Source organism: Arachis ipaensis, chromosome B6 (assembly GCF_059453495.1).
Source record: "Arachis ipaensis isolate K30076 ecotype BB chromosome B6, ASM5945349v1, whole genome shotgun sequence".
NCBI classification, from domain to species: Eukaryota; Viridiplantae; Streptophyta; class Magnoliopsida; order Fabales; family Fabaceae; genus Arachis; species Arachis ipaensis.
In genome coordinates this window covers 30,096,863-30,119,144 of record NC_142441.1, presented here as the reverse complement: position 1 = coordinate 30,119,144, position 22,282 = coordinate 30,096,863, and the positions used below count along the sequence as shown (strand labels likewise).

Here is a 22,282-nt window from a genome sequence, read left to right as displayed (position 1 = left end):
TAAAAAAATGTTTTTTGTTAACAAAAATATCTGATGTGATAAATAGAATTGCTACATAACACACTTTTTCCTTAGCAACTTCCCTCTTCCTCCTTAGCATCTTCCCCTTTCCTTTACCTCTTATTTCTTTCTCTTTCTCATGGCGCCATCTTTATCCCCTATTCCCAAATTTGTTAACACTAAATTCTCAAATGTTTGTCGTCTTCATCCTCCACTGCCACCACCATTGCAACCTCTGCTGCCACCGCCACTTCCACTTCCCAACCGAGTCCCTCTTGGCAAGCCTGTTTTCGTTTCCGTTCCTGGCAACCCAACAAGCACACACTGTCATTTTCTTTTCCTTCTGAAGCCATAGTCACTGCCATATCTTCGTCTTCTTCTCTTTCTAATGCCAGAAATTATAGGACAACAACTCAAAACTACACCCAGAACTAGAATGCGAGCATGATTGAAACTTGAATGGAAGCGCAACGATCAGAATTGGAAGGCAAGCCCGACCGGGTCTGTAAGGTGAGCGTGGCGGGATGGGAGTTGGATCCTTCATCGACATTGGAAGACATCCTCAGACAGGGACAGCGGCGCGTTGATCCAGTTTGGTGAGCCTGAGAAGGAAGGTCATAGACAAAGGAGGATGAATATGGTGGAGAGAAGGATGTTGCTCTGGCGGTGCTAGTCGACACTGGAAGTAATCTTGGCAGAGTTGGTAGGGATGATTTTATGAGTGGTTTTATGGGTTCTTGTTGTTGTTGGTAGCCTTGTTAAATGAAGGTGATGCCATTTTCTTTTAAGGAATTTAAGGGGAAGGGAGTGTCTTCTTCTTATTGTTTTGCAATAGATTTATTCTCACTACTTTAGCACCAACAAGAAATGTGGAGAGAGATAGAAACCCAGAAATGTTGAATGAAGAAGAAAAGAGATACGAATTTGAAAATGGAAACAAGAGAGAGAGAAAAATTTGGAAGATTAGGAATTTAATTGGGAAATTGTTGTTTTAATTTAAAGGCCACATTTGAATTTCGTTTGCCACATAAGATATTTTTGTTAACGAAAAGAATTCCGCTAGAGAGACAATGGGGTATCTTTACAATGTCTACAATGGGCTGGTCATTTAACCCAATATAAGTTAAAAATGAAAATCAACCCACATTTTACCATAATTTCAAAAACACCATTAAGTTTTGTTTTAATTATAACCATCTAATCGATGATTCAAATTTTCTCCAATTCTTTATTTGTGAACCGACGGCAATCCTTCCACCCAACCCTCGATGACCTCCCCTGACCATCCCACCACAGTAGCACCGAGTGACCCAGCACTTCCATCAGCATCGACAATACCTACACTGGTCAACCTCTCGTGCACGCCTCTTCCGTTGCCGGCAGCAGCCAGTTGGGTCAGACCCTACTTTCCGTCACGGGTCTTGCGTGGCATTCGTCATAGGACCTCATTGTCAACTGAGTTGCACATCGCAGGAGCCTAGGTCGCAGCTCGCCTTAGCACAACTACCGAGACCCGTGTGTGCACCCTGCATCCGCTTGCATCCTGCTTCAGCCCGTTGAAACCGTGACCGTTGAATGGGTCGACCTATTTGCTGTTACGGCCCCCACACACCTTTCGTCGTCGACGATCTACCATAGGTTAGTAAATTAATTTCTTAATGTGATTTAAACTATTTCTCTTGCTACTAGTTGTACATGCAATGACTCTTGCGGAGTCTTTTGATTGTTCATAATGAAGAACTCCATTATTGCAATTTCACAGGATTGGAACATGTAGAATAAGTTGTTGTTGTTGTTGTTGTAGATGGTTGAAATTGATTTAATCTTATCGTGGGAATTTTTGCAAAATTTGGTTTAAATAGCATAGTAGGTTTCGCTCACTGTGTGGACCTTTGCATGCAACGTTGCGTAAATTAGTTGACTATTGACCATCTTTAGTTGACACTAATCAGATGGTTACTTTAGCATGTTTCCGGATGGTTGGTTTCCATTATAGGTACTGAAATTTGGTTTTACTAAGTTTTTAGCTTGTATGACTTAGGTGCTATTTGATGTGTTCTTGTTTTTACGCAACTAAGTTCAGTATTTGAGTCCTTTTAAAGATTTGTTGAGGTAAAGTAAATGTATATATAGTCCTCAAGTCGAGCTACAAACTCCATAAGTCAATCAATTAAAAATAACTTTGCTTTTTGTCTTTGATGATAATTCAATATAACCATGTTGCTCTGATATTAGATGTATGATTGCTTTTGTCTTTGCTGATAATTCATTGTAAACATGATGAGATACCGTACAAATAAGATGGTTACTTTACCAAGCATTTGGATGGTTGGTTTTTATCATAGTGACTGCTATTTGGATTTTACTGTATTGATAGCTTGTTTGAATCAGGTGATGTTTAATGGGTGTATTATTTTTAAGTAAGCAAAGTATATGGTGCCCAGAGCGGGTTTCGAACTCAAATATTCATTCATGAATTTATATGAAACAGATGGTTACTTTAATATCTATTGGGATGGTTGATTTTCACTGTAGAGATTGCTGTTTGGGTTTGCCATGTTGTTGAGTTGTTTGAATCTAATTTACCTTGCTGATTATTTTGTTTATAATTGGTTGAGTCGGTCTCTAAGACCCCTTAAATACTTGCTTAAGACCTTTTTTGTCTACATCGGTCCTATCTTGGGATGCAAAACCGTTTCTTTTTCATGGCAAATAGGAATGTTGGACTGTTGCTGGGTTTTATATTTTTTTATAGTTGTTGGGTTTTATATTTTCTTATAGTTGCTGGGTTTTATATTTGATTACATGTTGTTACTATAGTAGTGCTCTACAACAGTCTTAATGTTGATGGTAACAACATGTTGTAGCTGTGGTCCTCCCTTTAATCAATTAATTGTTTTTTACGAAATTGGTTGTGACTGTTATGTGAGTCGATGATATTCTCGATTTTCCATGGTTGATTTAGTTGAGTTTTTTTTTTTGTTTAGAAACATATTCAAACTTGCAATTGTGAACCGGTGTTCAGTGTTTAGTTTGCACGCGTGAGGTGTTTATTGATTGTTTTCAGTTTTTACTAGTGATGGTGGATAGGGTCAAAAGTAGTAGTTTGAATGTTTATAAAGTTTAAATGTCATGTTATTATAATGCGTTGAACATGGTTATAAACTGAACAAAATCTTGCTTTAGATTGCGCAGGACCTGTTGCATTATTAACTATTCACGACGTTCTAACTTATCATAATTCTACAGTCCATACGAAAAAATCAGATGGGTAAAAAGGTAACACACTGTTTATAGCATGAAACAAAGGTCATTATAATTTGTTCTAATGTGATTTTATTTTTTTGTTCGACAGAAAATAGTCGAGATGCGTTGCTCAACTTACTACGTGAACAATTTGTTTTCCCACTTGGAACAACATAACGAGAACACAAAGTTGGCTGAGATTGAGGCTATCATATTTTATTTCCTAAGGTGGATACTATACTGGCATGTGAAGTAGAGCATCATGATTCAACTTGCAAGGCCTTATGATGTGGAATCGAACGCACTGAGGGTGGACGTAGGCGACATCCACATTACCGCCGAGTTGATCGGCAAGGTACTAGACATACCTTCTGGAGGTCAGTAGCAGTTCTGTATCATATGACAGTTATTGTGCATGTATTTTGGGTTTGCCTATGCAATAAGTGATTGATTATTCTATCATGCTTCATTAATGTAAGGGACGACATCTTGGAACTGAATAAGAAGAATGCATCCCATGTTGCAATTAAGAGACAATTCCAAAAGAAAACAACAACACAACTGCGGGACTTTGTCTAGGTCTGTCCAATTAAGACTGAGGAACAACGGATGGCTTTTAGACGACACTTTATTCTAGTGGTGTTAAAAATGTTTCTTTGCCCAACAAGCCAATAGACTATCTCCCCATAGCACATCCCACCGATTCTGGATGTCTTAAACCCCAGAAGATTCAATTGGTCATATAAGATATTGAAGTGGTTGCAAGAGGCAATTAAAAAATTCCAAACTGAGAACCATGAGACAAGTGGCGGATGTATGTTCGTCTTGCTAGTATCGCAAATAATTTACATAATTTCTCCTGCATGTACGACTTATGATATGATTCTTAACCTGTGAACTACTGTTATCCAAGTTCTGTACTTTCAGTTCCTGAAGCATGGTCCATTAGATGCGTGTCAAGCACTGAAGCCATGGGTTGCTGCATGGACCACTGATGAACTTGATAACAAGGCCAACAATGTGATCTCCCATGTACAATCCGTAACGATTTCATGTTTAGACTGAACTTGAATAAAAATAGTATTTGTGATGTGAATGATGTAGTCAATGTTTTTCGTGGTTTAAGTTGATTTTTTATATCTACTTTTTCCCACATTGAACACATAGGGATGCATTATGGACAAGTCAAGGATGGGTAAAATCGCAAAGGAAGGAGCAAGCAAAGGATGTAACGAATAAGCAAGGCATAGATGTTCACAACCAGTTTTTGCAAAAGAAAACGGAAAGCGGGCAGGGAAAACCACCACATCACCCAAGGTAAATACCCACTTGAGTTGGTGAAAGATAGAGTATCGTTGCTTTCATTAGGGTTAATAATTTGTTATTTCATTCTTCCTTGTAGGGTTGATAACGTGGTGTGATGTTCATGTAATTGTTATTTTTCAATTTATTCCAGTAGTTTGGCAAGGGCTGGGATGGAAATAAACGACCCCGCAAGGACTTAAAATAAGCGCCGTCTACCCGGAGCAGGACCGAACTTCCGCAAGGAGACATAAATGCGCAAAAGGTGATCTCTATTCATTAAAAGTACTTGTAGTAGTATGTTGGATGTTCATTTTAGTATGTATGCGACTGGTTTTAGTACTTATTATGCAAATGACCATCTTGGGACTATAGTCGAGACTGTTGTAGTCGTACATATTATTCCTCTCAAGCATGATAAAGTGTTTTATATTTTTTTTTTCCTAGTTTACTGGTTTGATTATGTTTATTGCCCCGTTCAATGTGTACACCACAAGAATGCAGGCTTGGTACAAGGAGAAAATTGCCCATTGGCAAAAGCTAATCCTGCAGAGGCAACAAAATAGCACGTCCAAATGATACTATTCCGAAAAGCAAGGGGACACCTTTGATTGCCCCTAACTCTGATGATGAAGATAACGAGCCCCTTGGCAAAAAAAGGAACCGACTATTCCAACAAAATGGTCCGGCGTAGGATGACTACCCAGCGGAGGCCGAGGTCAATGTCGAACATGAAGGGGCTCATGAAGATCACTCTGGCCATAAGCAAGTAGCTCCACGTACGCCATCTTTGGCACTTATCCAGCTTACTGGGTACCATTTTGACAGGCAAGTTATGTGTGGTTTACTTTGTTGTCTCAGTCTCTTTTACCCATGACGTGATTAGAGTTCGTAGCAAGCATAACTCGTTGTTTTAACTAACGACAGTGTGCATTGGTTGCAGTGAATTTGACGTCTCCCTTATTTAGTGTCCGGAATTCAAACAAATGTTGGAAAATGTTGAACAAGGGCGGAACACAAGGTCCATAAGCATGGAGCCCCTACAAATAGTGATGCCAAAGAAGTTATGCTACCATACACCGAGTCCAGGAAAACCCAACTTCTCACTAGGGTTGACTCAAGTTGAGAAGACACCAACCCCGTCCTTGACCTCTTCAATTCATCCGAGGCTTAAGAATATAAAGAATGGTGAGTGTAAGGAGAAACAAATCAGAGGATGGATACTGAACTTGTCCCTAGACAAAGAGCAACTGTTGGTAGCCTACGAAGGTCGGGAGCATCTAATACTGTGAAGGAAGGACCTATGGATGCTGAACGCCTGTAGCTGGGTCAACAACACGATTCGTATCTGAACTGAATCATGCATTTTAATTCACTACATTATTATTGCTCTTAAATTTCTTCTTGCATACTCTACCGTGTAGATCATTCAATGGATGTGCTACACTTTCAACGAATAACAATTATCAAGATTTACGCGATATTTCTACTGCGTGTGTCCAAAAATATTGGTATTTATGCTCTATTGATTACAATACATTTCAGAATGTGTTACGATTCTAACTACTTTTGGCTTTCCAGGAAACGGTCACACAAGAGCTTAATATGAAATCATTCAAGGACGGTGCAAGTCCAGTGTATGTACAGTTTGGTCCAAGCTTTGGTGAAGATAATAGGATCTTTGACAAAGTCGAAGCAGCAAAGAGAAAATGGGTCAGTTAGAATCCTATTTAACTAGTTTATATTTCCACATTTATTAGACACCTTGTAAAATATTATACCTCCTTGTTTGTTTTGCCTGGTTATGTTCCATGTGTTGTGTATGCATATTCTAATAACACAAATAGCATGACTCTTTCTTATTGTATTCATTGTAAACATGATGAGTTTCTGTTCAAATCGGATGGTTACTTTACTATGGATCCAGATGGTTGGTTTTCATGCTAGTGACTCCTATTTAGTTTTACTATATTGATAGCTTGTTTGAATCAGATTCTGTTTGATGCGTGTCTTATTTTTAAGTAAGCATATGTATATATGGTGCCCAAAGCGGGTTTTGGACTCAAATATTCATTCCTGAACTGACATGAAACTGATGGTTACTTTTTTATCTATCGAGATGGTTGATTTTCACTGTAGAGATTGCTATTTGGGTTTGCCATGTTACGTTGTTTGAATCTAATCTTCTTTGCTGGGTTTTATAATTGATTACAGTTGTTTATGGGGTGTTGTGATGCATTGTGCACTAGTTGATCTCTTAAGACAATCTAATTTGAGTTCATTTCAGTATAGTAGTGCTCTACATTGGTCTTAATGTTGATAGCAACATGTTACGGCAGTGGTCGTCACTTTCTTAGTAACAACATATTCAATCTTGTGTATTTTTTGCTGCAGTGGTTAATTCCTATTTGTTGGGAGGACCATTGGTGGGTGTATGCGTTTGACGTGCCAACAAAGCGGCTTGTGATAATCGATAGTTTGTATTCTATAGCGCCTGATGATGAACGAGATAAACTCGATGTATATATGGTAACATAATATATTCTGTGTACCCGCTAGATATTTGTAATACATAGTTCTATAACACATTATCCGACTATATATTTTCCTATTTTTCACGGAAGATTGATTGAGGACATGGCTAGAGTTGCCATCCCCGCATACGTGTGGACTACAATGGCCCCCTCGTTTGTACGCCAGTGTTCCAAAGCAGCCAAACAAGTGAGCTGAAAATTTTTTAACATGTGGCATACTTTTTGTAACATTTTTGTCGTCCTGATTGTACAAATATTTTCCTTGTTTGTAGCTCTGATTGTGGCATCTATGTTTTTAAATTCATGGAGAATTGGACTGAAGGCCGTGAGTTTGATTAATGGGACGAGATGACTTTAACAAACTTTTCGGCATATATCATGTGTAAATTATAACACATATTACTATCACGGTTCTAACATCTAACTCGTTATAAAAATCTTCATACAGGATATCCTCAGATCAATCAGGTTAGAGTTGATCTTAGACATTGTCTATGGGCCACAAAATGTATTGGTTGATCAGGTGCTTTCATTATTGGAGGAAAAAGCTGAACATGTACGCCGCAATCAACCATGAAACAAGCGAAAGGAAGTGAGATCATCATTCACAACACCTAACACGAGGACGTTGATACAACGTGCCGAAGGAATACCAAATGGGAGAAAGCTCAAAGGCAGGAAAAAGTAGCATACTTAAGTTTAGGTATAACATTAGAGTTTCATATTGAGCTTATTTACTGGTTAGAGTCTTGGGTATTTATTTTTGAGACAGTAGGAGGACTTATTTGTGGTCACTCCCTTATTTTTTAAACTTCTGTGAATCTGTTGGTCTACAATCATTCAAGCATGTCATACTCACGAGTGATTCAAAATGACCATCTATTTTGTATACAAAAGTAACCATTTAGATACATATTAAACCGAACATCTGGTATATTATGTCTTAATACAGGGATTTTTCTTTCGTATTTCAAAGTGGAATGACTTGAATTTGTTAAGTGTCAAAATCATGATCACTGTTCTTGACCCAAGATCCCATGATTCCTTTGGAATACCTGCTAGAGTGAACACGGTTTGAAGCTCTAAAAACAACCATCCACATATACAATAACAGTGAACATCCGGTTATGTATAGACATGAAAATCCAATGTATGTGAGTAAAGATAATCATGTAATCACTATCTAAAATGACCATCTGCATACTGGATGACTATGTAATATAGCATATGGAAACTAGTAGCAAAATTAATAACCATACTCGTAACTTAAATAATAACCATCCAGCATCATATACAACTAAGTATCCGAGTTACTCCACATTAAACTAGTACATTGAAATTAATCAAGTCTAGATTCTTGCAACAACTACAAACAAACATGAATCCTATAGTTTTAGAAAATAAACCCACTCCTTTCGTACAACAATAGCATCACACATAGCATTTGCATGTAGAAAAAATACCATTTTTATTTACACTAGCTAATACATAAATAACCATCGAAACCCTATATCCGTGTAGATAAAAAATTAACATTCTCAAACCCATGTCCAACAGATACAAACTATTGCCAAAGGAGCTTAACAAAGACATGAAACCACCAAGTTGATGGGACTCATTCCGGCCAACGGGAGCACCGAACTCTATATTTCCAGAGGCCTCCGAATGAACAACTTGCTAAACAAAACAAAAAGATTACAACAATTAACAACTTGCATAGTAATATACCAAATAACCGTGCAAGGTTAGATTAACACAAACATATACCGGGGTGACATTCTTATTCTTCCTCCGAACAGATTTCTTGAAGGACTTCTCCAGGACAATGTCAAGCCTCTTACTTTTTGGTCAGCCCTTTGTGGTGACATTTGACGGGCCTTAAATATCGTCTAGACCCACCACGTTCGAACTCTGTGAGCCAACACAAGCGTGGGTATCAGTGACGCTCTTGGACCGCTTCTTGGCACGGTGCTCAGTCAGCTTGGCCCTTGTTTCTTCCAAAGTACATGCAGCAAGGCTGTTTCATCGTCGTCACAGACGAAGTCATGAGAAATGTTGAAGAAGTATGCACATCATCGTTCGAATGCAGTATGACTCTCATTCGGTTGTCTCACATCGTGACTACTCTTGACATAAGTATGCTTGCGCTTTATGTTCTTGCTCCAACGAGGGAGAACATTGCAAGTAGGTACTTTATACACTTTGTACGAATAGAAAACTGCAAGACAATGATAGCACAAAACACCTGAACTCTCAAAAAGATTACACTCACAACGAACCTTTTGCGTTGAACGGTCAAAGTGGACGTTGTATGCAATGCAAAGAGTAGTATCGTTGACTAGTTTTTCCTCTTCTACCTTCATGCCTACCGATTCCCCCTCTTTAGTAACAACAGAAACTCTGCAATCAGCCTTCTTCACAAACTCAGTTTGAACATCTCTAAACATGCTGGTTGTGTACTCTTGTTCAAATTGTCTCTCCATAGGTGAGCTAATTGCACACGGCATAACCCCCCTCGAGTTCGCTGCATCATCCTCCAATTTCCTCTTCTCCTTGATTCCAAGCACATTGTCATACTCATGAACAAATTGGACCAAGCTAGTCCTGCTGTGTAAGAATCCACCGTAGAATGTATGCATACTCTCACTCCTTTCCGTACTCCTCATAGCAGCCCAAAATTTACCCTTGAGAAATATGGGAATCCACATGCGTCGGTCGCCATAAAGGTCTGCAGAAAACAAACCATTCTTAGCACGGAAACCTTAAACTGAACTTGCTACTACAAAACAAATAAAGCCAGGCACTAAAGACTTATAAATTAAAGCGCGTAATGTAACTTTATAGTAACGAATGTGACAGTCATGTGTTGTTATGTAAGTTGTACTCATCTATAAATTCAGACCAGTTATCTTCAAATGACTCTACCGTATGAGAATTCCACACAATGTCATTGAGGTCAGCATACAACTCTCTGTACCGGTAATAACCTCCAAGCTTGTGCGGTAACTTCTTCATAATGTGCCAGATGTACTAACGGTGATGCATATCGCCTGGGGCCTTTCTAATTGCACCGAACATGGATTTGCATTGATCAGTGATGATCCCCTGTGGAGCAATTCCCATGCACCTCACCATTGGCTGAATACCCACTCATAACTTGAAGTTTCCTCATTCCCTAGAAGAGCATAGCCGAGAAGGGTCGACTTACCATGGTGGTTGACACTGACAAACGACGCAAACAGTAATCCATGCCTACAAGCAGAACAACCACATATAAAAAAATCCGATCATGACTAATGAGCGGATAATTTATACCCTTTTTGGCATTGTGTTTACATAATTTTTAGTATGTTTTAGTTACTTTTTATGCAAAATTTATATTTCTGAACTTTACTATGAGTTTGTGTGTTTTTCTGTAATTTCAGGTATTTTCTGGCTAAAATTGAGGGACCTGAGCAAAAATCTGATTCAGAGGCTGAAAAAAGACTGCAGATGTTGTTGGATTCTGACCCTCCTGCACTCGAAGTGGATTTTCTAGAGCTAAAGAAGCCCAATTGGCACGCTCTTAATTGCGTTGAAAAGTAGACATCTTGGGCTTTCCAGAAATGTATAATAGCCTATACTTTGTCCGAGATTTGATGGCCCAAACTGGCGTTCAAACGCCCACCGAGGACCCTTTTCTAGCGTAAAACGCCGGAACTGGCACCAAAACTCTAGTTAAACGCCCAAATTGGCACCCAAGCTGGTGTTTAACTCTAAGAATGGCCTATGCACGTGAAAACTTCAATGCTCAGCCCAAGCACACACTAAGTGGGTCCCGAAAGTGGATTTCTGCACTATCTGCACTTAGTTAGTCATTTTCTGTAATCCCTAGTAACTAGTTTAGTATAAATAGCACTTTTTAATATTTTATTAGGGGATGATGATCATTATCATCCTTGGAGTTGGAGGCTGGCCACACGGCCATGCCTAGACCTTTTTCTCTTATGTATTTTCTACGGTGGAGTTTCTACACCTCATAGATTAAGGTGCGGAGCTCTGCTGTTCTTCATGAATTAATGCAAGTGCTATTGTTTCTCTTTCAATTCACGCCTACTTCTTCTCCAAGATATACTCTTGTACTTAATTCAATTAAGTCAGAATAAAGGGGTGACCCGTGACAATTACCCACTATCTTCGTTACTCGTTTAGCCAAGATCCGCGTGCCTGACAACCACAAGCGGTCTACATGATGTTCAACGTAGTCATTGGACGACAGCCGGAGTATATTCTCTTGGATCTCTGATCCGTGATTCGCATCGTCTCTCCTGACAACAGAGCATCTGAATCTGAGATTAGAACCTTCGTGGTATAGGCTAGAACCATTGGCAGCATTCCTGAGATCCGGAAAGTTTAAACCTTGTCTGTGGTATTCCGAGTAGGATCTGGGAAGGGATGACTGTGACGAGCTTCAAACTCACGAATGTTGGGCGCAGTGACAGTGTGCAAAAGGATAGAGAGATCCTATTCCAACGCTAGTGAGAAACGACAGATGATTAGCCGTGCGGTAGCTGTACCTGGTATTTTTCATCTGAGACGAGAAATCTGACAGTTGATTAGCCGTGCAGAGGCCCTACCTGGTATTTTTCATCCGAGAGGATCATACAGCTTTCCATGGAAGGGAGCATGCATGGTTGGAGGAAGACAATAGGAAAGCAGAGGTTCAGAAGCAACAAAGCATCTCCAAATGCTTATCTGAAACTCTCACCAATGAATCACATAAGTACCTTTATTTTATTTTATGTTTTATTTATCTTTTAATTATTAAAACCTCATAACCATTTGAATCCGCCTGACTAAGATTTACAAGATGACCATAACTTGCTTCAAGCCGACAATCTCCGTGGGATCGACCCTTACTCACGTAAGGTATTACTTGGACGACCCAGTGCACTTGCTGGTTAGTTGTGCGGAGTTGTGAAAAGTGTGAATCACAATTTCGTGTACCAAGTTTTTGGCGCCGTTGCCGGGGATTGTTCGAGTTTGGACAACTGACGGTTCATCTTGTTGGTTAGATTGGGTAATTTTATTTTATGTTTAAACTTTTTATTTTTATTTTCGAAAAATTCAAAAAAATGTTGTTTAGAGTTTTTAAGAATGAATTCTAGAGCTTCATGAGATATGTTGAAGATTGGCTGGCTGTTAAGCCATGTCTAATCTTTTGGACTAAGGTTTCCACTTTCCATTGTAGAAAGGACATGTTTGTAATTGTTATGCTAAAGCTTGGCTGGCCATTTGGCCATGTCTAATTTTTTTGGACCGAAGCTTTAGACTAACAATTGCATGAATCCTGGAATTCTTGTTAAAAATTTTGAACTTCCTTATTTTCTTTTTCCAAAATAATTTCGAAAATATACAAAAAAATTAATAAAACCATAAAAACCAAAAAAAAATTTGTGTTTCTTGTTTGAGTCTAGTGTCAAATTTTAAGTTTGATGTCAATTGCATTTTTTAATTTTTCTTAATTTTTTGAAAATATATGCATTGTGTTCTTCTTTGATCTTCAAGTTGTTCTTGATGGTTTTCTTTGTTTAATCTTGTGATTTTCTTGTTTTGTGGTTTTTGTTATTTTTCATATGCATTTTTGAATTCATAGTGTCTAAACATTAAAATTTTTTAAGTTTGGTGTCTTACATGTGTTTCTTTTCTTAAAAATTTTCAAAAATATGTTCTTGATGTTCATCATGATCTTCAAAGTGTTCTTGGTGTTCATCTTGACATTCAAAGTGTTTTTGTATGCATTATTTGTTTTGATCTTATATTTTTGTGTCTTGTGTCATTTTGTTATTTTTCTCTTTCTTCATTAATCCAAAAAAATAAAAAATAATATCTTTCCCTTATTTTACTCATAAATTTCAAAATTTTGGATTGACTTAGTCAAAATTTTTAAAATTTGGTTTTTCTTGTTAGTCAAGTCAAAATTTCAATTTAAAAATGTTATCTTTTCAAATCTTTTAAAAAAAAATAAAATCTTTTTCATTTTTCTTTCATGTTTTTCGAAAATACTTCAAACTAATTTTTTAAAATCTTTTTCTTATTTTTTATTTCATATTTTCGAAATTATTGCTAACATTTAATGTTTTGATTCAAAAATTTTAAGTTTGTTACTTTCCTGTTAAGAAAGGTTCAATCTTTAAATTCTAGAATTATATCTTTTAGTTTCTTGTTAGTCAAGTCATCAACTTTAATTTTCAAAATCAAATCTTTTTAATTTCCTTTTCAAATCCTTTTCAAAATAAATTTCAATCATATCTTTTTCAAAATTTAATTTCAAAATCTTTTTCTAACTTCTTATCTTTTCAAAATTGATTTTCAAATCTTTTTTAATTAACCACTTGACTTGTTTGTTTTAATTTTAAAAAGTTTACTATTTCTTATCTTTCTCAAACCACTTAACTACTTTTCTCTCTCTCTAATTTTTGAAAATCCCTAACCACTTTTTCAAAATTCTTTTTAATTAACTAATTATTTTAAATTCTAATTTTATTTTATTTCTTTTCTTAAATTTCGAATTCTAACTTATAATTAAAATAAAACAAAAATATTTTTCTTTTCTTTTAATTAAAATTCGAATAACTCTCTCTCTCATCTCTTTCTATTTATTTTATTTATTTACTAACACTTATCTTCTACTAATAATTCGAACCCTCTCTCTATCTCTGTATTCGAATTCTTCTTATTCTCCCTCTACCTCATTCTTCTACTCTTCTATTCGTCTACTCACATAAAGGAATCTCTATACTGTGACATAGAGGATTCCTCTTCTTTTCTATTCTCTTCTTTTTCATATGAGCAAAAATAGGGATAAAGACATTCTTATTGAAACTGATCCTGAACCTAAAAGGACTCTGAAGAGGAAGCTAAGAGAAGCTAAAGTACAACACTCTGGAGAGGACCTTACAAAAATTTTTGAAAAAGAAGAAGACATAGCAGCCAAACCCAACAACAATGGTGGAGATGAAAAGAAGGTGCTTGGTGACTTTACTGCACCAACTTCCGACTTCTATGGAAGAAGCATCTCAATTCCTGCAATTGGAGCAAATAACTTTGAGCTTAAGCCTCAATTAGTTTCTCTAATGCAGCAGAATTGTAAGTTTCATGGACTTCCATTGGAAGATCCTCATCAGTTCTTAGCTGAATTCTTGCAAATCTGTGACACTGTTAAGACCAATGGGGTTAATCCCGAGGTCTACAGACTTATGCTTTTCCCCTTTGGTGTGAGAGACAGAGCTAGGATATGGTTGGACTCACAACCTAAAGAAAGCCTAAACTCTTGAGAAAAGTTGGTCAATGCTTTCTTGGCCAAATTTTTTCCACCTCAAAAGTTGAGCAAGCTTAGAGTGGAAGTCCAAATCTTCAGACAGAAGGAAGGTGAATCCCTCTATGAAGCTTGGGAAAGATACAAGCAATTGATCAGAAGGTGTCCTTCTGACATGCTTTCAGAATGAGCATTTTATGTATATTCTATGATGGTCTGTCTGAATTATCCAATATGTCATTGGACCACTCTACTAGTGGATCTCTTCATCTAAAGAAAATGCCTGTAGAAGCCCAGGAACTCATTGAGATAGTTGCAAATAACCAGTTCATGTATACTTCTAAAAGGAATCTTGTGAATAATGGGATGACTCAGAAGAAAGGAGTTCTTGAGATTGATACTCTGAATGCCATATTGGCTCAGAACAAAATATTGACTCAGCAAGTCAATATGATTTCTCAAAATCTGATTGGAATGCAAGCTGCATCTGGCAGTACTAAAGAAGCCTCCTCTAAATGAGAAGCTTATGACCCTGAGAATCCTGCAATGGAAGAAGTGAATTACATGGGAGAATCCTATGGAAACACTTACAATCCTTCATGGAGAAATCATTCTAATTTCTCATGGAAGGATCAGCAGAAGCCTAATCAAGGCTTTAATAATAATAATGGTGGGAGAAATAGGTTTGGCAATAACAAGCCTTTTCCATCATCTTCTGAGCAATAGACAGAGAATTCTAAGTAGAGCCTCTTTGACTTAGCAACCATAGTCTCTGATCTATCTAAGACCACTCTCAGTTTCATGACTGAAACAAGGTTCTCTATCAGAAATTTAGAGGCACAAGTGGGTCAGCTGAGTAAAAGAGTTACTAAAACTCCTCCTAGTACTATCCCAAGCAATACAGAAGAGAATCCCAAACGAGAGTGCAAGGCTATAACTATATCCAAAGTGGCCGAACCTAGAGAGAGCAAAAAGGCAGTGATTCCCAATGAAGAAGACCTTGCTGGACGTCCACTAACCATTAAGGAGTTCCCTATTGAGGAACCAAAGGAATCTGAGGCTCATACAGAGACCATAGAGATTCCACTGAACTTGCTGTTGCTATTCATGAGCTCTGATGAGTATTTCTCCTCTGAAGAAGATGAAGATATTGTTAAAGAGTAAGTAGCTCAGTATCTAGGAGCAATCATAAAACTGAATGCCAAGTTATTTGGTAATGAGATTTGGGAGGATAAACCTCCATTGCTCATCAATGAACTGAATGCTTTGGTTCAAGTGAATTTACCTCAAAAGAAATCGGATCCTGGAAAGTTCTTAATACCATGTACCATAGGCACCATGACCTTTGAGAAGGCTCTGTGTGACCTGGGGTCAGGAATAAACCTCATGCCACTCTTTGTAATGGAGAAATTAGGGATCTTTGAGGTACAAGCTGCAAGAATCTCATTAGAGATGGCAGATAAATCAATGAAACAGGCTTATGGACTTGTAGAGGATGTCTTAGTGAAGGTTGAAGGCCTGTACATCCCTGCTGATTTCATAATCCTAGACACTGGGAAGGATGAAGATGAATCCATTATCCTTGGAAGACCTTTCCTAGCCACAACAAGAGCTGTGATTGATGTGGACAGAGGAGAGTTAGTCCTTCAATTGAATGAGTACTACCTTGTGTTTAAGGCTCAAGGATCTTCTTCTGTAACCATGGAGAGGAAGCATGAAAAGCTTCTCTCAATACAGAGTCAAACAGAGCCCCCATACTCAACTTCTAAGTTTGGTGTTGGGAGGCCACCATTAAGCTCTGAGTCTCTGTGAAGCTCTCTAAGAGCTCACTGTCAAGCTATTGACATTAAAGAAGCGCTTATTAGGAGGCAACCTAATGTTATTTAATTATATTTATATATTTGTTTTCCATTGTCATGTTATGTTTTCTTTAGGTAGATGATCATGTGAAGTCATAAAAACAGCAGCAGAATTAAAGTAGAATAAAAAATAGAGTCAAAAATAGTACACCCTGAAGGACAGGCTTACTGGCGTTTAAACGCCAGTAAGGATAGCAGAATGGGCGTTTAACACCCATGCAGGCAGCATTCTGGGCGTTTAACGCCAGAAAAGGGTGTCTGGTGTCTGGTTGGCGTTAAACGCCAGAAAGGGGCATCAGCCTGGCATTTAATGCCAGAAAAGGTAGCAGAGTTGGCGTTAAACGCCAGAAATGGCACACAGGGGGCGTTTAAATGCCAGAATGGTACAGGGAGCAGAATTTCTTGACACCTCAGGATCTGTGGACCCCACAAGATCCTCACCTACCCCAACTCTCTCTCTCTCTCCTTTTTACACCTCTCCATAGCACTCTTCCCCAAATACCATTCACCTATCAAATCCTACCCTCTTCCCCACAATCTCTTCACCACTCACATCCATCTACTCTTCCCCAAAAATCCATCATAAAATCCCACCTACCTCACCATTCAAATTCAAAACATTTTCCTCCCAAACCCAACCCCTCATACACGACTTCCCTCTCTCTCTTACCCTATAAATACCCCTTGTTACCACCTTCAATTTCACACTTCATAAACACTTAAACCCCCTTGGCCGAATCTACTCCTCCCCTCTATCCCCTCCATTTATTTTTCTTCTTCTCATTTCTTTCTTCTTTTGCTCGAGGACGAGCAAACATTTTAAGTTTGATGTGGGAAAAAGCTCTGCTTTTTGTTTTTCCATAACCATTAATGGCACCTAAGGCCGGAGAAACCTCTAGAAAGAGGAAAGGGAAGGCAATTGCTTCCACCTCCGAGTCATGGGAGAAGGAGAGATTCATCTTAAAAGTCCATCAAGACCACTTCTATGAAGTTGTGGCCAAGAAAAAGGTGATCCCCGAGGTCCCCTTCATGCTCAAAAAGAGTGAATATCTAGAGATCCGACGTGAGATTTGAAGAAGAGGTTGGAAAGCTCTCACCAAACCCATCCAACAAGTTGGAACCTTAATAGTTCAAAAGTTCTATGCTAATGCATGGATCACTAGGAACCATGACCAAAGTGTGAACCCAAACCCAAAGAATTGGCTCACAATGGTTTGGGGGAAATACTTGGATTTCAGTCCAAAAACTGTAAGGTTGGCATTCAACATGCCAATAATGAGAGGAGATCTTCATCCTTTCACTAGAAGAGTCAACTTTGATCAAAGGTTAGACCAAATCCTCATGGACATTTGTGTGGAAGGAGCATAATGGAAGAGAGACTCAAGAGGCAAGCCAGTTCAATTGAGAAGGTCTGACCTCAAACCCGTGGCTAGGGGATGGTTGGAGTTCATCCAACGCTCTATCATTTCTACTAGCAACCGGTCTGAAGTTACTGTGGACCGGGCTATCATGATTCATAGTATCATGATTGGAGAGGAAGTAGAAGTTCATGAGATCATATCTCTAGAACTATACAAGGTGGCTGACAAGCCCTCCACCTTGGCAAGGTTAGCCTTTCCTCATCTCATCTGTCACATATGCAATTCAGCCGGAGTTGTCATAGAGGAAGACATCCTCATTGAAGAGGACACGCCCATCACTAAGAAGAGGATTAAGCAAACAAGAGAGCCCACTCATGGACCTCAACCAGAGCATGAGGAAATTCCTCATCAAGAAATCCCTGAGATGCCTAAAGGGATGCATTTTCCTCCACAAAACTATTGGGAGTAACTCAACACCTCTTTAGGAGATTTGAGTTCTAACTTGGAGCAACTAAGGATAAAGCACCAAGAGAACTCCATCATCCTCCATGAAATCAGAGAGGACCAAAAGAACATGAGAGAGGAGCAACAAAGGCAAGGAAGAGACATTAAGGAGCTCAAGCACTCTATAGGATCTTCAAGAAGAAGAACTAGCCGCCCTCACTAAGGTGGACCCGTTCTTTAATTTCCTTGTTCTTATTTTTCTGTTTTTCGGTTTATGCTTTATGTTTTGTCTATGTTTTTGTCTTTATTACATGATCATTAATGTTTAGTGTCTATGTCTTAAAGTTATGAATGACTCCATGAATCCTTGACCTTTTTTTTTAAAAAAATATTTTCTAAAAAAGAAAAAGAAGTACATGGATTTCGAAATTTGTCTTGAAATTAGCTTAATTATTTTGATGTGGTAGCAATACTTTTTGTTTTCTGAATGAATGTTTGAACAGTGCATATTTTTTATAGTGAAGTTTATGAATGTTAAAAATTGTTGGCTCTTGAAAGAATAATGAAAAAGGAGAAATGTTATTGATAATCTGAAAAATCATGAAATTGATTCTTGAAGCAAGAAAAAGGAGTGAAAAACAAAAGCTTGCGAAAAAAAAGAAAAAAAATATTTTTAGCAAAAAAAATATAAAGAAAAAGAAAGAAAAAGAAAAAGCAAGCAGAAAAAGCCAATAACCCTTTAAACCAAAAGGCAAGGGTAAAAAGGATCCAAGGCTTTGAGCATTAGTGGATAGGAGGGCCCAAAGGAATAAAATCCTGGCCTAAGCGGCTAAATCAAACTGTCCCTAACCATGTGCTTGTGGCGTGAAGGTGTTAAGTGAAAAGCTTGAGACTGAGCAGTTAAAGTCGTGGTCCAAAGCAAAAAGAGTGTGCTTAAGAACTCTGGGTACTTCTAACTGGGGACTCTAGCAAAGCTGAGTCACAATCTGAAAAGGTTCACCCAATAATATGTCTGTGGCATTTATGTATCCGGTGGTAATACTGGAAAACAAAATGCTTAGGGTCACGGCCAAGACTCATAAAGTAGCTGTGTTCAAGAATCAACATACTGAACTAGGAGAATTAATAACACTATCTGAATTCTGAGTTTCTATGGATGCCAATCATTCTGAACTTCAAAGGATAAAGTAAGATGCCAAAACTGTTCAGAAGCAAAAAGCTACTAGCACCGCTCATCTAATTGAAACTAATCTTCATTGATAATTTTGGAATTTATTGTATTTTCTCTTATTTTTATCCTATTTTGTTTTTAGTTGCTTGGGGACAAGCAACAATTTAAGTTTGGTGTTGTGATGAGCGGATAATTTATACCCTTTTGGCATTGTTTTTACATAGTTTTTAGTATGTTTAAGTTACTTTTTATTATATTTTTATTAGTTTTTATGAAAAAATCACATTTATGGACTTTACTATGAGTTTGTGTGTTTTTCTGTAATTTTAGGTATTTTCTGGCTGAAATTGAGGGACCTGAGCAAAAATCTGATTCAGAGGCTAAAAAAGGACTGCAGATGTTGTTGGATTCTGACCCTCCTGCACTCAAAGTGGATTTTCTGGAGCTACAAAAGCCCAATTGGCGCACTCTTAATTGCGTTGGAAAGTAGACATCTTGGGCTTTCCAGCAATATATAATAGTCCATACTTTACCCGAGATTTGATGGCCCAAACTGGCGTTCAAACGCCCACCAAAGACCCTTTTCTGGCGTAAAACGCCGGAACTAGCACCAAAACTGGAGTTAAACGCCCAAACTAGCATCCAAGCTGGTGTTTAACTCTAGGAATGGCCTATGCACGTGAAAACTTCAATGCTCAGCCCAAGCACACACCAAGTGGACCCCGGAAGTGGATTTCTGCACTATCTGCACTTAGTTAGTCATTTTCTGTAATCCCTAGTAACTAGTTTAGTATAAATAGCACTTTTTACTATTGTATTAGGGGATGATGATCATTATCATCCTTGGACTTGGAGGCTGGCCACACGGCCATGCCTAAACCTTTTTCTCTTATGTATTTTCTACGGTGGAGTTTCTATACCTCATAGATTAAGGTGCGGAGCTCTGCTGTTCTTCATGAATTAATGCAAGTACTATTGTTTCTCTTTTAATTCACGCCTACTTCTTCTCCAAGATATACTCTTGTACTTAATTCATTTAAGTCAGAATGAAGGGGTGACCCGTGACAATCACCCACTATCTTCGTTACTTGCTTAGCCAAGATCCGCGTGCCTGACAACCACAAGTGGTCTACATGATGTTCAACGTAGTCATTGGATGATAGCCAGAGTATATTCTCTTGGGTCTCTGATCCGCGATTCGCATCGTCTCTCCTGACAACAGAGCATCCAAATTTGAGATTAGAACCTTTGTGGTATAGGCTAGAACCATTGGCAGCATTCCTGAGATCCAGAAAGTCTAAACCTTATCTGTGGTATTCCGAGTAGGATCTGGGAAGGGATGACTGTGACGAGCTTCAAACTCACGAATTTTGGGTGCAGTGACAGTGTGCAAAAGGATAGAGAGATCCTATTCTGACGCTAGTGAGAACTGACAGATGATTAGCCGTGCGGTAGCTATACCTGGTATTTTTCATCCGAGACGAGAAATTCGACAGTTGATTAGCCGTGCAGAGGCGGTACCTGGTATTTTTCATCCGAGAGGATCATACAGCTTGCCATGGAAGGGAGCACGCATGGTTGGAGGAAGACAATAGGAAAGCAGAGGTTTAGAAGCAACAAAACATCTCTAAACGCTTATCTGAAACTCTCACCAATGAATCACATAAGTACCTTTATTTTATTTTATGTTTTATTTATCTTTTAATTATTAAAACCTCATAACCATTTGAATCCGCCTGACTAAGATTTACAAGATGACCATAGTTTGCTTTAAGCCGACAATCTCCGTGGGATCGACCTTTACTCACGTAAGGTATTACTTGGACGACCCAGTGCACTTGCTGGTTAGTTGTGCGGAGTTGTGAAAAGTGTGAATCACAATTTCATGCACCAATGACCATACCAAAAAAAAATTAAAATAAAAACCTCCAACATAACTACGTCATACTTGTTTGTACTGTATGTGCTATCAGAGGACACCACGTCTCCGTAATATTCATACGACGCCCTGCACCTTGCATCCACCCATATTGCACTCCTAAACTTACTCTCCTCGTCAAAATTCACCGCGTAGAAGAAGTTTGGATTGATGACCTTCATTCACATGAAGTAGTTCATCACCTCCCTTAACATCCACATTTATGTTGCTGGTTCGGAGTCTTGATGTAATGTATTTTCTTAAATCATTTTCTGAGAAGCCCAGGTTCGACGATACCCCAACCTCATTAGCCAATGCTAGGAATGTCTTGTTTGGTCGAATCCCAGCCTCATCATTATCCTCAATCACGCACTTCGCATGCATAGTCAGCTCCCTATACTCATGGTAGTGTACCATCATTTTTGCTTAACATGGGTTCAAGTGCCACAGCTCAACCTTCAAGAAAATTCAATCTTGCTTCTCCCTATCAAACTTCACAAATAACCTTGCCTTACACCCGGCAGCTGAAATCGTGTTCTTCCATGTTGGTGCTTTGACACGAGACCCGCGGAAACCTTCCCCATTACAGTAGATAGCTTGGTTAATGGGTTCCTTTGTCATCTTCTCACATGTTGTCATCCTTATTTTAGTTGCAAACCCAACTTTCTTTGCGTAGCTAACATAGAATTCCTGAGCCAGTTGTAACTGCGCAAACCACATTCTAACTCTTGGTATTTCGTCTTTCCGAAGGCAACCGTAATCCGGTAACTACGTTTCAGTTGAAAACAAAGATCAAATCAAACATGCGGTTCATGACAAAACAAAATTAAACTACAGTCCAAAGCTCATAACTAAGATCCATCTCCTCATTTCCAACCTCAGTAACATCCGACAGTTGCATGGTCTACAATCGCAAAATAACCGCACAAATCCAAACAAACAAACTAATTAGATACCGCACGATGAACTAAATATCATGTACATAAACGCCCCACTAAATAGCTAAAACAATGTGACACAAATACAAATCAACTCCATCATCCTACCCATTTTAATATGGAAGCAAATGCATAAATATCACCTAATGATAATATTTGACTTAATAGTTTAATTTCACCTATTATATAAGTATTATATCTACTACTATTAT

General features: G+C 38.3%; 1 protein-coding gene and 1 non-coding gene across 2 annotated transcripts; both read right to left on the bottom strand.

The window, feature by feature from the left end:
- Positions 1-8,018: 8,018 nt before the first annotated feature.
- Positions 8,019-21,549, bottom strand: LOC148555018 (protein FAR1-RELATED SEQUENCE 5-like). Its single transcript, XM_088490579.1, has 6 exons — positions 21,430-21,549; positions 21,163-21,308; positions 10,291-10,334; positions 9,197-9,810; positions 8,627-8,759; positions 8,019-8,164 (listed from the first exon to the last, which is right to left on the bottom strand). The coding sequence occupies exons 1-6, from the start codon at positions 21,547-21,549 to the stop codon at positions 8,019-8,021; spliced, it is 1,203 nt and encodes a 400-aa protein (XP_088346705.1).
- LOC148555019 (small nucleolar RNA R71) lies at positions 14,453-14,560 on the bottom strand. The gene has a single exon (XR_015887514.1). It is a non-coding gene; the product is annotated as a small nucleolar RNA R71 (small nucleolar RNA).
- Positions 21,550-22,282: the final 733 nt, after the last annotated feature.

Bases quoted from the DNA above. Each gene is read 5' to 3' on its own strand.
- LOC148555018 (XM_088490579.1), bottom strand. From the start codon at position 21,549: ATGGTACACTACCATGAGTATAGGGAGCTGACTATGCATGCGAAGTGC. The intron at 10,335-21,162 runs GTATGACGTAGT...TTCTGCTTGTAG, and splicing joins AGCACATACAGTACAAACAA to GCATGGATTACTGTTTGCGT. The intron at 8,760-9,196 runs GTGAGACAACCG...TGTTTTGTTTAG, and splicing joins ATGTCAAGAGTAGTCACGAT to CAAGTTGTTCATTCGGAGGC.